Here is a 15,030-nt window from a genome sequence, read left to right on the forward strand (position 1 = left end):
TTTTATACAAATATTCTTCTGTATACGTATATGACTATACACGGCAGTAATCAGGCCCAAAATAACTAATCTGTTGAACCAAGACTCAACAGAAACTAGCTCCCAAGCATTAAGCAGCACACAAAGATTAGAAAGCCCATATGCCTATCATATGGGCAATGAGAACAAACCCTACAAGTACACTCGAAACTCTGTTAAACCTACCTCCAGTACCAGGAGAAAGTACGAAAAGCTCATTTAAGCTCCAAAAACAATCAAATAGGATAGTAACTAAACAATTCGGTCACCAACCATATTTAATAAAATCAGACGCCCATTCTTACAAATGAAGTTGGAATATATTATCCCGGAAACATTCTTTACAACATCCTATAAAGTCTCAACAGACTATAAAGGAGAGGAAGAACTCAGGAGAGCATCAGTTACAATGATATGTATACAGGTAAAAACAAACGATGGAACCGGATCCGGTGCTTTTTGTACAAGCCCAAAATAAGAGCAATCAGACTCATTCGGGAAGTACACTTCGATCTTTCAAACAGAAATTCATGCCATCAATGCTTTTGCCCTGGAAAATCTTAAAAGAGGTTACACTGGCAAAAATTCCTCATAAGGTCGGATAGCCAAGCAGCTATTAAATAATTAGCGTGTGAAAGAATCACATCAAAACTAGTCAGTGAATGCACCCAAAATCTTCGAAACCTTGGAGAAACACATCAACCTGATATCTTTGGTGCCAGGACACAAAGTCATTTTGGATAACGTAAAAGTAGCCACATTGGCCAGAGGAGGATCTGCAAATCGTTATATAGGACCTATTCTTGGGATAACTATAACAATACATAATCCTCCATCACAAAATAATGGGGGGCTAGACCCAGTAAATTATCCAAAAACAACCCTGTTATCAAGACTGATACACGCACTGCTGCAATTGGGGAGGCTCAGAAGCGTGATAGCACTACTAACTGGTCACTGGCATCTGGGAAAACATCTACATAACATAAGCATATTCAACGATGATCCCATTTGCAGATTAACTTATAATGTGAAGGAACGGTTCAATGGAAACATAACCTAGGATACAAAAAAAAAAATAATAATACTTCTGAAAATAAGGATTGAAACGAGTGCACTGAACTAGAGAACTAGGAAGATGCAATAAGCCAGAAGGCTGCAGTTCTTTGGGAGCATAAACCCGCTTCCTAGTATCCATCATCATCATTATAGGTATATAAATTAATTTACTTACGTGTGTAGCGGACTGATTATCTGATCTAGTTTACTTACGTATGCATAACGTGTCTGATAGACCAAACCAACCAGATAATATCTTGGGTGCCAGGACACAAAAGGCATTTTGGATAACGTAAAAGCAACCACATTGACCAGAGGGGGATTAACGAGGCTAGGCGGACCAGTATGATCGACAATGGAATAATTCGTACAACATACTTTATTATATGGGACCTGCGATATATAGTGTATGAAACCTGTAGTTAGGATGTATCAGGCCATCGTGGTTCACTCACTTGTCCTAACTGTTTGTTTCGACATTATCACTTTATTTGTTTAATCGTGTCCCTTTAGTAAACCAACCAAACTCGGCTGTTTGGATCAGAGGGGAATTGGGAATCTATTCTTTGTGTAATTCGCGCTCTATTGAAACTGTATCCCACTTCTTGGCGGAGTGCTCATCCCTGGGTGAGCTTCGGTTGTTGCATCACGGATGTTTCACTCACCTCAGGGTTGACCTGTTACGGTTTTTGAGTGGCTCAAATTCGCGGCCCTTAATTCATTACGCTAGGCATGCGTGAAACTACAGATATGAATTAATTAATGAGTTTAATTTTTGATTTCTATTGTATAACCTGTTTTTCTGTTCTCTTTCGCATTTTGGCAGTTGTTGTGTCTCCTTTTTTTTCTTTTTATTGCGTAGGCTATAACTTTTATTTCATTTTATTATGTATTTTTTCGTTTCTGATTGTTTAATCAACGACCTCTGGTAGACGGATTCAAGATCCATGGCCTTAAATGCTTCGAAATCTAAATTGTCTTTTTTCCTTTTTTTATGTTTAATAAAGCATTATTACTATTATTTAGTAAACCAATCACTGAAGGGGGCGAAATTCTGAGTGCTAAAATTCAGTCAATTTACTCCAAAATCCTCCGTATATACCTCACCGTCCCAGTTCGTTACTATGTATACATCCTAGCCAAACAGAGATTCAAATCCCACTTTTTCCTCATAACCGCAAAAAGTCGATACAGCCGCCTCTATAAAACCCTAGGCCTTCTTCCCATCAAGTTCAAAGTAAAAGCAAGTAAACTAAAGAAATTACTGTCCTACAGGAGGGCTTAAAGGGCTTAAAATCTAACTAACCTTTGGGTGTCACGGATGAGGGGTTAAATAATTTTACAATATTTCTTTCTAATGCTATTCTCAATTACAATACATGGGCGCTGCCGGGATTCGAACCCAGGAACACTAGCGTAGCAAGTACGAGTCGGATGCCCTAACCGCTCAGCCACCGCGATCTTTTGGTGGCAATTTCTATTGCACTTTGCACCTGTCGGAGTATGTCTATTTCATCAATTCTGATTTACTTTCATGTCGCTGCCTTATTGCTTTTTCCAGTGAGCATTTTCTAACGTTTGTAGACCTTAACTTCAACTTATTTCCTCAAAGATCGGCTATCTGTCTTTTCAGACAAACAAACGTTATCTTCTTGCAGGTATCAGGCCCATTTCGGTTACAAGGTCCCTGTAGAGATTGATCGCGTTGAAACCTTTTAAGGGTCTGTTTTTCCGACTGTTTACCCCACTTATAACTATGTTGATATTTTTCTTTTTTGGGTTATTTACAAATCAGACCTGTTTTGTAACCCTATCCATCCCCCCTAACCATGCCTATCTGTCTGGGGGTGGTCTTTACCCAAAAACCCATCGAAAACGCTAAGTTGTGGAAATGTTACGGAGCATTCAATTGTTTGATGGTTAATTTGCTTCTAGAGGACATTTACAGCATGTTAAAGGAATTGCAATGTTCAACAATTCGAGAATAGAAACAAAGACAAAATTTTAACAGAAAATAGCAAACGAAGCAATATTCACGTTAAATTAAATTCATAAACAAAAAATTCTCTTTTGAAATTGTTGTAAATTTTGTAGAGTGACGCTAGGCCGTAAATAATACTGGAATGAGAAGATAGAAAACGAAGTTTGTGGCTTAAAATACGATCAGATTTACTAGCTATTGGAAAGAAATTGCAAATAAAAAAGCAAACGTCTATAACAACATTATGAAGTAAGTTTAGGTCTGTGGCATTCGACATATATTCATTTCTGGGATTGAGCCAAACAGAACCAACATAGAAACCCCTCAATAATATCGGATTTAAAAACATTAAGCAATAAAATTAAAACACGTTTGATAAAAGTTTTTCAATTTGTAAAAAATAGTCAGCAATATTCGAAAACACCGAACCCCTGAACATTACGTAAATAGTCAAGTAGACAAACAAACAATAAATAGTGAGAACATTGAAATTACCTTGGTTTAGACCACCTGAGATAGACAGTGAGGAGGAGTGTCACGTAGGCCAGGACGCCCGAGGAGACGGAGGCGGACAGTTCGACGAAGCAACGCGGCCCCAACGCGGACGTCAGGTTCCCACAGAGGGACGTCATCGTCTCACATTTTTACCGAGGGTCCGAGCCGAACCGGAACCGGCCCCGGCTTCTTCAGTCCATCTTCCAATAATCCTGGAAACAAAGGCAAATGGATTATGTCAGTCGCTATTTCGATGTTGGAAGGACAATTAGATTTCAACTCATAGCGCATGCATGTTTTTCTTAATAAGAACACTTTGTAAATACATTATTTCCTATATAGGATCAATTTGGGCCATGGAGTACTAGATATTCCTTAAACACCAAAAAAGGACAAATTGTACAACTAATCTAATGGATGGGGTACTCAACATTCCGCGTAAATCCTTTCATGCTAATAAATAAACTCGATCTTGTGATCTGTACAGGGAGCACCCATATTTCTTCCAAAAACAAGGGACGATCGAGTAAACTTTCTCTGACCGTGTTGTGTCTATCACGTATGGCCAATTCTAACCCGAGTAAGAATGATCCCTCATCTGCTAGGCAGATCAATTTTCAAAAAAGGGTACTACACTGTAAACAAGTCTTCTGGATATTCCCTTACGCCATGTATAGTCTCCAATTTTTAACAATACATGGTTAAATTTATTTACTAGTAATCATACTGATTTGTTTCACCGAATTTTTTTAACACTGTAAGACGTCATTTTTGAACTTTTGGCTCGTAAGAAATTCAACAAGATATCTAATATCAACTCTTAATTCCAAGTCAAACCTCTGATCGTCTAAACTCCGAAAGGAACACATGGATATTTTTATTCCTCGCCTCACTTTTTTTAAGGCGGTTTCAGCATTTATTCTTCCTGTAACATAGCCTGACTTGTTTGACGTTAAGGACCAAGATATTAGATTGCTTGAGTTCAAAAAAACCCGCACGATCATTCGGTTTTAAAAAATATTTGGAATTGAGGAGTTTTTTTAACCTAAAATAGACAGTAGGTCGTGAAGATAGATTTTAATCATAAATCATCTAATTAGCTTAAGAGATAAGCAAATGAACTTTAATAGGCGAGAGCTGAGCCTGGGTAATTACCGGGGTATTAGTACCTTTTTTGACCAACACCCCTGGAGTATCCAGACGTTATGTTAAATGTATGTTAATCAGCCCGTGAGCCCACGCTGGGAGAAAGTTATAATTGTTTATCCCTTTGCGATGGATTTATTCGGTTGTAAATAACAAAAAAGGAGGCCTCCAAGAAATAAAACGAGGGATCCATCCGTGAAAGTATCGGAGGCCGATCCGCTTCCGCCTCTGGTTGGATTGTTTGCGAACGCAAGAGCCGGCAAAAGGCTTTTCCATCCGACTGATCGGAAGCAAAGTTACGATACATTTTATTAAATCGGCTGTAAAAACTAGAGGCATTCTTGTATTTTTTATGACAAATGTATTCGTCTTAACAATTTAAATGACACGGGGCGAGGTGCGATCTCATCTGCATAAGACTTTCGAAGAATGAAAAACGAACAATGAATACAATCAGACACAGAACGATTAACTAATGAGACGTGATTTGGGCTTTGAAACTAATAAACTGGCAGCAGCGTGCTGCTATAGTTATAGCAGTTGAGTTATAGTTAGTTGAGTTATTGAGTTATAGTTAAACTTTAGATTTACAAACGTATAAAAAGAGTCAACAAATAAAATACCTCACTGACCAATCAATGAAAAAACGCATCTCACAAACCAAACTAGCGAGGATAAGGGGATGGTCGGAGACAACCAAACTACAAGTATATCACCTAACGAAGTATTTGACGTTATCTTATCTTGCTGGCCCTAATAGAAAACCATCAAAACATCCAGGACAGCTTAAATATAAACATAATTCTAAGGTCTGTCAATGCTAGTGGAAAATCGTGGAAATTGAATCTTGAAAAAAGTAAAATTTGAATTCTTTGACATTATACGGGCACAAACTTTAAATGGGAGATTGGCACAAGGATTTATTTGAGATGGATCGAAGAGGATAAATTTTTGGGGGAAAACTGAACTTACAACACCCTCTTTTCTGAGGCCCATTCTGTCCAAGAATTTGTAAAAAAAGAGCACTGAAAAGGAAAAAAGGTGTCTAGGTATATTCACCAGTATACTACGAGCGATAAATGCAATAGATCTTGGCGTGCTAGTAACATCTGCTCTACCTGGGTAAATATAACAAAGAGAGGATGGCAGGACATGAAGGAATTAAACGAAATGGCTAAGAAGGATGAAAGAGGAGAGATCATTAGGGATACAGTGTGTCGAAAAGAGAGAGTGATGAAGTTAGATGTAGTGAGGAGAAAAAATGCGAGGGTGAGAAAGACAAAAAGCTTCAAAGCATAGATGAATAAATAGAGGGATTGAGAGAAAAAGTGGGAATAAAACAAAGGAAACAAGAAAAAGAAATTCAAAAGCCTTTGAATGTTGTGAGCGAGGATGTCAGACAGTGTAAAATTCTTTCTTCATTTTCTGTGTGTGTGTTCAATAATTAAACTTTAGTTTTCTACTTACGTCAACTCATAAAATATATATTTTATGACATTGCCAGGGATCGCGTTTTCTTAGGCAGTGGTTAAATTCCGACCGCTTGCTCATCCTATCTAAAATTACACTTGGCGATCCGGTGCACTTTTCATACAATAATAGCAACCAGGTGTCTTTTCTTGTCCGGTTGTATTTATTTACAAACGCCACAAGGGTGAACGCACTTAATCTCTCTATCCACCAACTGGATAAATTGGGATCAGGAAAGATAACCAACTTAAACACTTTGTCACACGGAACATCGTTTAGAGACCTTGTCAGACGTATCTCAGTGTTCAAAACGAAAAGAAAAGAGAAATTAGGCGTAATCCGCTGATCTGAATTATTATTAATATAATAAGTAATGTCTAGTTAATTTCGATAGATTGGAATTGTATGACCGTCCCGGAAAGACACAGAAGTAATTCTAAAGAAATGCGAATAAAAAAACTAGACTAGGCGGGCCCAAGTTGATTATTCGAACCCATACCTTCAAAAAATGAGACAATTCGATTACGCCAATTTGTGTAAGGCCGCTAAAAAAGTCTCATGCAAATGACAATCAACGTGTCTTCTGCGCTTCTGCGGCTAGAACGACGTGAATTACCATATTTTCATCCATATTCAAACAGCCCTGGACAAATATGGACACAGCTCTGCAAAACAATTGTAATAATTGCCATAAAAAGGCATTTTCTCTTGTAATCGAATCAGACGAATAGAAACGAACATCAGTTGAGCGTTTTTATTTCAGATTATATCCGGATCTTCATGATCGCTCTTGTCGACTGAATGCCACAAGGAGTGGCATGTGGTCAGGAGAGACGGATTTGAATTCTATGAGACAAAGGAGATTAGAGCTTTTTTTGTCCACACGCGACATTTCTTTACCCTCGACACATTAACCAGACAAATGTCCTTTCTAGATAGCAATTTGTATCAAAACGGATTTAAATTCTCAGAATGTGCCCCGATCAAAGACACATCTGGTGTGTTCGGCACGACTGTAATTTTATATACTCGAGGCAATTTTTGCAACTGCAAGCTGAAGTTATATGAACAATTTAATTTTTCTATATAAAACAATTTACCAGAAGGCATATTTAGGATTTTCTTAATTGGATATGGTCAATATGGAAAAAAGAATAAATTACATTTTTTTTTTAATTATTTGACATTCTCCTTTTATCATTTTTCCATCTCTGTCTCTCTCCCTCTCGCTCTCTCTCTCTCTCTCTCTCTCTCTCTCTCTCTCTCTCTCTCTCTCTCTCTCCCACACTCACTAGAAATCATTTATAAATACTTAAAAAATGGAGGATAAGAAATTTGGTAAAAGTACCCAGTGTACAATTACATTGAAAAAACAACCTTGCCATCCTCTCTACTTCAGCAACAAGAAGCTACTGACGTAGGACGATGCCGTTCATAGACAGCAGACTGTCGTGGAATCCCAACAGACGTAAGACACAACTTAACCGAAGACTTGGCGCATAGGAAGTCTTCCTACCTGGATTCTTGGTTGCTGATGTGGGTGTAGAGAGGGTTCGGGCACTAGGGTTAGAATGGATACGGAGAGGAACTGCAGGATTCCTCCAAGTCATCCAGACAAATGGTCAAAATTCCTTACTAAGTCTCTAACCTCACTATTAAAAACGAACTCAACATTCCTGTTGCCAGTACAGACCATTATCGTTTCCAAAAGTTCCACACAAACGTCTCGATCCATTCTAACCCTAGTGCCCGAACCCTCTCTACACCCACATCAGCAACCAAGAATCCACCACGTCGCCCTAAACGACCTCGAGACGTCCTCGACCCTTAATTCCTCATATTGAGTGCCAGCGTTGCTGGTTTATTTTAACATATGTCCGCCGGGTGCACTGAAGTGACTGGGAGAAAAACCATATACGCACATAATTGTAATATGTACTGGCTACAAAGCATCATTATGTCAGAGCAGTTTGGCTTCAGGCAGGACTAGCAGCCTACTAGTTTTTAATATATGGCAACATACTGGCATAATTTTGATAAGCAAAAGGCCTAGGTGGTACAGACACTAGGATGATGGAATATAACTTCCTTCCCTAAATTAAAAATAAAAAAATAGTACACTCCTACCTCTTTTCCTTTTGTCTTTCCCTCTGTCCAGAGAGATTTTCCTTTTGTTCATCCCTCACAGCACTTTACAATTGACCAGATCCACTGAATAAAAAAAATATACTCGGTTGTTTTCCTAGATGTGGCCCAAGCATCCGATAAAGTCTGGCATGAACGTCTCACAACGTCTCACACCATAAAATAAGAAACTATTCCAGTAAACTGCTCGATCTACCTTGCTGACTCGTACTTCGAATTAACAAAAAGCAGGTCTATTCGGATCTCAAACCGATTCATGCTGGAATGTCACAAGGAAGTGCATTAGGCCCCATCCTATATCTGCTCTTCAATAGCGATCTAGCAGTAAACATACCACGGCAAGTTCAATATGGTGGTTGATGAAAGGAATGCTCGATCGATCCGTATATTGAACAACTCCATTTCCCAAATTTAAAAATGGACGAAAAAATGGAGAATAAAGGTGAATAAAAGAAAAATCTGTACATGTGAACTTCACTAACCGGAAAATTCAATACAGACAAGTCTATCAATCATCAAATCATACAAAGATTTCAGAATATAGTAACCAGAGGAATAGTCAATGCACCCTGGTACATCAGAAATTAAGACCTCCCATGTGAGCTCAAAATGGAAACAGTAGAGGAAACTATATTGCCGCTTTATCCCACCATCTTAGACTTCAAACACCTAGCCAGACGTCTCAAACGCGTCACGTCACATGATGTATTGCGGGGTGCAGTGATTTGGTGAAAGTGTGATTTAAGAACGGACAAACTACATTATTTATATACATTTTATCGCCTATGATCGTCATTAGAAAAAGATTATTTATTAGCTATGTTAATAGCTATATTGTAATATTAATAATGTTTCTCAACCTATGAGGATTTGAAAAAAACTTAAGATTTCATTAATGGCATAACAGCTAAAGAGTTTTTAAAAGTCACTTGGTAAAGTTTATGCCCTCGGGTTTTCTCCTCAGGCCGGTAACATCTGTAACAAAGCAAACAGCCCAGTCAGTATTGTATATTGTACTCTCGAAAGTGTTGAGATTAAAAAAATTAGTTATTTTTCAAAGTGCCGTCGTTATTCTAATCTGCGGACGAGTTCAATGACGCCCGTTCATCTACGGCACATAAAATTTGCCAGGCCCCCCCGCTTTCCGGCGCCACATCCCGTCATTGTTTCGCGGGTCTCCCCCCGGGCAGAATCGCATGATCTGAATTAAGCGAGACTCTGCGATCCAATTTACCGGCTAAATGCGCTCAAAGAGATCGCCCAGAGACCAGGGGAGGACGCGGATCAAACATATTCTTGACATGAACTATAGATTTTTAACTGTTTCCATTTCACAATCCGCACATTGACATAGTCGTATCTTTTATTGATACAAAAATATTTATGAGAAATAAGTGTGTCGGACGAGGAAGAATGCACCGGTCCAAATGCAACAATTTTTGCCGCATCGACAACGAAAAATGAGCCTTTGCATTGCCATGGAGGACCCACGACTCTATCCCGGCTAATGCAGGACGTTTACACTCGTTAGCTTCATTCAAAAGCACAATAAATAATTCAAAACCATCATTATCGGCTAAAAACTAAATTTTAGACAAAAATAGCCAAATGTCAAATAACTTCTGGAAGAGGATGATGTTGAAGTCTTTAGTACTTCTTAGAAGTAACCAGTACCTATATATGTAGTTCACCTTGAATTCTCCTTGAAATTATTGTTGAAAACTGGGTCATCTACTGAGTCAGGCTAAACTCTTGTTGATGTTATTCAAAAGCGTATCGGCTTTGCACCATCTTCAGTGAGGAACTGTCTCTCGGTTTCTGATCATTCAGTCCAAGTCCAAGTTGATAAGATAGTCGCTTTGAATACTCGCGAGTGTAGGACCCTGTGACGGTTCAACCTGACATGTTCACCGACTCGCATACCAACACCCACCATCAACATCAAATGATTATTTAAAAAAAAAGCATATTTATTCAACATATCAAGTGGTTGTTAATGTTTCAACAAAAGAGAGCGTGTCATAATAAATCTGGATTCGTGTTCGGTCCGTCCTTGTGCCCAGGTATAAATCATCCAGTTCTCAACCGAGTGACAAACGGCTATTGCTTTAGTGTGGATTAGTGGGCTCCTGGACAGCCACTCGACCTAGAACGAGCTGGAATGCGAATAAATTCAACTCGGATCGTAGAAAAATCCCCTTTTTTCGACTGCCAAAACTGTTATTCCCTAGATATTTTTGAATATATAACTTCTGAGCAATTCTTCTTCGTTTGGGCTGTTACTTGCTTCGTTTCCATGTTGAAGTTTAGGTGGCATTTTGTTTTAAGTTGCTAAAAAATGGAATAACAGAAGAATTTTACTTATTTCTCCTCATTTTATTTGGTTGGACTTATACCGTACCTAACTGACAAACATGCACAAAAACAATGAAAACAGCATAACCCAAAATGAGGAAAGGTGGACCAGTCACCAGAATTACCGAAACGGACAGATTACAATATGGTTTATGTAATGTTTGTGCGTCGAATTTTGCCAAATTGTTTTTGTATCGTACGTAATAGGTTTTCTGAAAAGGAATGACAACATTGGGCTCTGTGCCTTATTGGGACCAGCGAGCTAATATTTCTGAGGGGAAACATGAAAATTTTAGATTTGCTTAGATTTTAGGTTTTATTTTTGAGGTTCCACAATTTACGAAATAACAGACAACACTCTACTGGCAGACCAAAGAAGAGAGGACAGACGGACCAGATTGGAACTGCTGGATCATCAACCCGTCCACACCCACACAATCTTACAGTTAGCTTTCATCTTAGATGAAACATGAAATTCTTTAGTGATTAATCTTGTTGGACACAATTTACGAAATAACAGACAAACCAACTACTGAAACCAAAACGCCTCTGATAATCAGAGGCAGGCAATCAATCTTCCTCTGGTAATCAGCAATTATAGTCCAGGGTTATTTAAAACGAACAAAATACAGTTTCATGACCATTATCAAAGAAAATTTTACAGCGGATTAACTGGCACCTTCATCGCACCTTTCCTTCATCCTGAATTTTCCTTGACGACTGTACATCTCGATCATTACCGGCTATGCTTAAGTATAAAGAAAGGATAAATTTCAGATAAAATTTGATTGGCTTTCTGATTCAGCCAATATTAAATTGTACAGTGAATTTGCGTGTTTTTTTCATATGTCAATTTTTGGTAGTTTGATCGTTTTCGATCGTTTAAGTTTTCTAATCGTTAATGCTTTGGTCTGACAGACTCGTTATGGCTTCAGTGGTTGGTTTGTCTGTTATTACATCGATTATACAATCACGATAGAACTAAAGGTTCATCACCTTACTTAAGTTATAAAACAAAACACAAACCTTCAAGTGAAAAAATGAGTCGCCTGACTGACCAGCTCGGATAAAAGGATACCGACCAAGCCACGAAACAACCCACAATAAAACACACGTTGCGAACAGTTATTTATTTTTTATATGGGATGTATTTTGAGTTGCATTTTCTGAGTATCGATTTTTTTTGTAGAAAAACATGTCCCGATCTATCCTTATAAAATTGGAAAAATTGAAAATCGAATAAATAATTGGATCTTTTTTCATGCCCAAGAATACATTTTCTTGATCGAGCAGAATAAATTGTATATTTTTATTCTTTTACTTTTTTCGGCAATGTGTGTTGATATGAAAAAAGGTTATAATAATACATAATTATCTGAGTAGCATGTTTTTACGAGAATTTTCTTGTCAGAATTATTGCTATTAATCCAGGAATTTTGTGCTTTGAAAATATCTTCCTGAAAATTCATTGTTTTATATGCTATATTTGATATGATATTATTTATATAATATTATTCGACTACATTTCCAAATATTTAACAACTCATAGGATTACTTTTTTTGCGTTTCGATCATTGTAGAATACTTAATTAAGAGGTAAAATCAAAACGCCTGCGAAGAATGAGAAAAGGCGGATCCAATACATTGTAACGATCCCGTTCAAACACATTATGGGAGCTTTTCAGGTGGAGCCGACCCTGAAATAGACTTAACTGTTAAGCCTCAATTTTGTGAAATTGTAAAAAAATCCCTCCCCCCTGTTGGGCCGATATCAGCTTTCCCAGCCCTTTTACGGTGATATTTGCTAATTCCCGTCTGCTCGCTGAACCGTTCAAGGCTCGACTTAAGGAGCATGGTCGGAATATTCGCTCCGGTAGAGCTTTTAAAGCTCAGAGACGGTGTAATTCGAGTCAGTGGCTCCTAACCTGCACCAAGCCGTAAATCTGGCAGGCCGAAGGGCCCCTCTTAAGGATTCAGCCCTTGGGCGAACTCCCATCACGGGAAACAGGGGCCCGGAACGCTTTTCAGGGCCGAGAGAACAAGGCACGTCAAGGGCCGGGACGGTAATGAATTCTCGACGTATTCCTTGAGAATTACCGTAGGTGTCCTCTGAGATTCGTCTTCATACCAGAAGGATCCCGTCTCCGTGAGAACAGCCCCAAGCCCACTGGGAGAATAAATAATAAAGCGCACTTTACAAAATCATCTCTTCGACGCCAAATATCATCTACAAATTAAGCTTTTATAACGAAATTGTAAATGAATTGCTTTATTTTGGTACATTGGTTCTCACAAGCAGAACAGTGTCTAATGGAATACTCCAGGCAAAACAATTCAGTCTTTTATTGGCCTGTAATTTGTAATTCACGATTAAATAAACGCTTTGAGCCTTTGAAGATTAGAAAAAAATTAATTGTGAGAATTCGATTGGTCTGGGGTGATGAACGTGTAGTTTGGTTGCGATACCGAACATTTTAGTCTACGTAGACTCGTACAATTGAAGAAATAACAGACAGACCAACTACTGAAGACACTACCGACAGAAGTAGGATAGACAGACCAGGGTGATCGAGATGAACAAACTACAGCACCATCGCGTCAGGAACGTCAAACAATATGTACACTGTACTTAGGTTTTAACTGTATATTTCTAAGTATTGTTAATTACAGTGGTTAAGGACCTTGTCTGACAGACCGAAACAGCAAAGCTGGGTAAACCAGGTAATAGGAAACGACTAATTCACTTTCATTACTATTAATTATTATTACTACCATTATTACATGAGCAATCTCAGTAGTATATCTCCAGGGGGAAATAGCCTTTTTTAGTGGTTGATCTTATATAGGGTCGAAATTGAGGAAATAACAGACAGAGCAAATTCTGAACGAACTCGAAACGCGTCTGACATACCGAAGCAGCCAGGACAGACGAACTAGGCTGAGAAACGAACACGGTTCATCACACCGCGGACTCACAAGCATAAAATCGTGACATTTACACTTGAGCCTGCAGGATGAGAACCTGTGGTATGGTTGTTTCCAACCGCTTTGGCCTATCGTGTTCTGTCATAGTTGTTAGTCTTAAAGGGACTCAATTTACAATATAACTGATAGATAAGCCACTGATGCGATAACGGGTCTAACAGACCAAGCAAAGGAGAAAAGAGACCAGGCTGATAGGATCCAAACAAACTCATCATCACTTCGGTGGCTCCACAAACAATCTTACAATGGCTTTTACCCCATTAATATATCTTAGCTGAAAGATGAAATTCTTCAGTGGTAGGTCTTATAGACACAAAAACCGTCTGACGATCGATGACGATTTGATAAGCAGTATGTACAGGCGGTTCAGAATGATCTAAAACAACCGAATTTCAGGTTAATATCTAGTTTATAAATATTAAGGCTTTAACATTTGTTGTATAGGGAGATTGCGTAAAATTAGTTTCTGTGTTCAAGTTTTTGTAGTTTGATCGTTTTCCTATCCTCAATCTTTTGGTCCGTCGTTATGGTTTCAGTTGTTGGTTCAACAGTTATTTCATCAATATTGCATTTTTTTAAATCATCCAAACCTCAAATTGGTCACCGTGTAGAAGACAGAAATATCATACATAGCTTGCATTGAATTAATATCTCACAATTCAAGTTTTACTCATCTTAAAAGAAATTTATTGATTACTAATATTGTAATGAAGGTTAAGAAATTGTTTATTGATTTGTTATATCTGGTCATTTAGATTATTATTGATCTGCTGGTGAGAATATATGTACCAAAATAGAGAAAAGGGGACGAACTTCCTTATAAAACCTGATTTTATAGACCTTACAGTTGAAGCATTTTTTATTATTCTGGTCCGCTTAACCTCGCTGTTTTGATCTGTGATGAAAAATGAGTTCCTGTTGGTTCATTTGATGATCAACCAAAACATAGATTCTTCATCCCGCAAACTCTTAAAGGAAATCTCAAGATTTGATGCTTGCAACTGGTTTTGTCTGTCCTACTCGTTGTTAATCGTTTTCCTTTACATGATCAACCACTGATATGGCGAAATGCCGAAATATGGCTAAGAGCCAAAACCAGTAAGAGAAGTCAGAAACAATCGGAGATGGCTAAGCAATACAAATACAAAGATATAAAGTACGTACATTTTCGATTGTTTCACGATGTAATATAATGTTGTTGGGTATGTCAAGTGATGAACCTAAAACTTAATCGTTACTGATTATCCTAGTCCGTCTGTTTTCATTGGTTTCGTCAAGACGCCTTTTCGCAGTTTCAGTGTATTTTTGCGTCAATTGTATCACTTTAATATTTCTAAGATCTACGGATGGAATAATTTGTGAACGCTATTCTATCC

General features: G+C 38.1%; 1 protein-coding gene across 4 annotated transcripts in view; it reads right to left on the minus strand.

Annotated features, from left to right (window-relative positions):
• LOC106661463 (ATP-binding cassette sub-family C member Sur) overlaps nt 1-15,030 on the minus strand; it is a 74,407-nt gene that overhangs the window by 42,995 nt on the left and 16,382 nt on the right. For 2 of the 4 annotated variants that reach the window (XM_014384878.2, XM_014384875.2), the window contains exon 2: nt 3,554-3,765. The exons of 1 other annotated variant lie outside the window; for it this stretch is intronic. In XM_014384878.2, the coding sequence (XP_014240364.1) occupies nt 3,554-3,690 (137 nt within the window). In that variant the 5' untranslated portion in view covers nt 3,691-3,765. Of the gene's footprint in view, nt 1-3,553; nt 3,766-9,243; nt 9,290-15,030 lie in introns of all 4 variants that reach the window. One more of the 4 variants, XM_014384877.2, reaches the window with a different exon arrangement.

This window comes from Cimex lectularius, unplaced genomic scaffold (assembly GCF_000648675.2).
Source record: "Cimex lectularius strain Harlan isolate CLEC.00 unplaced genomic scaffold, Clec_2.1 scaffold20, whole genome shotgun sequence".
Taxonomy (NCBI): Eukaryota; Metazoa; Arthropoda; class Insecta; order Hemiptera; family Cimicidae; genus Cimex; species Cimex lectularius.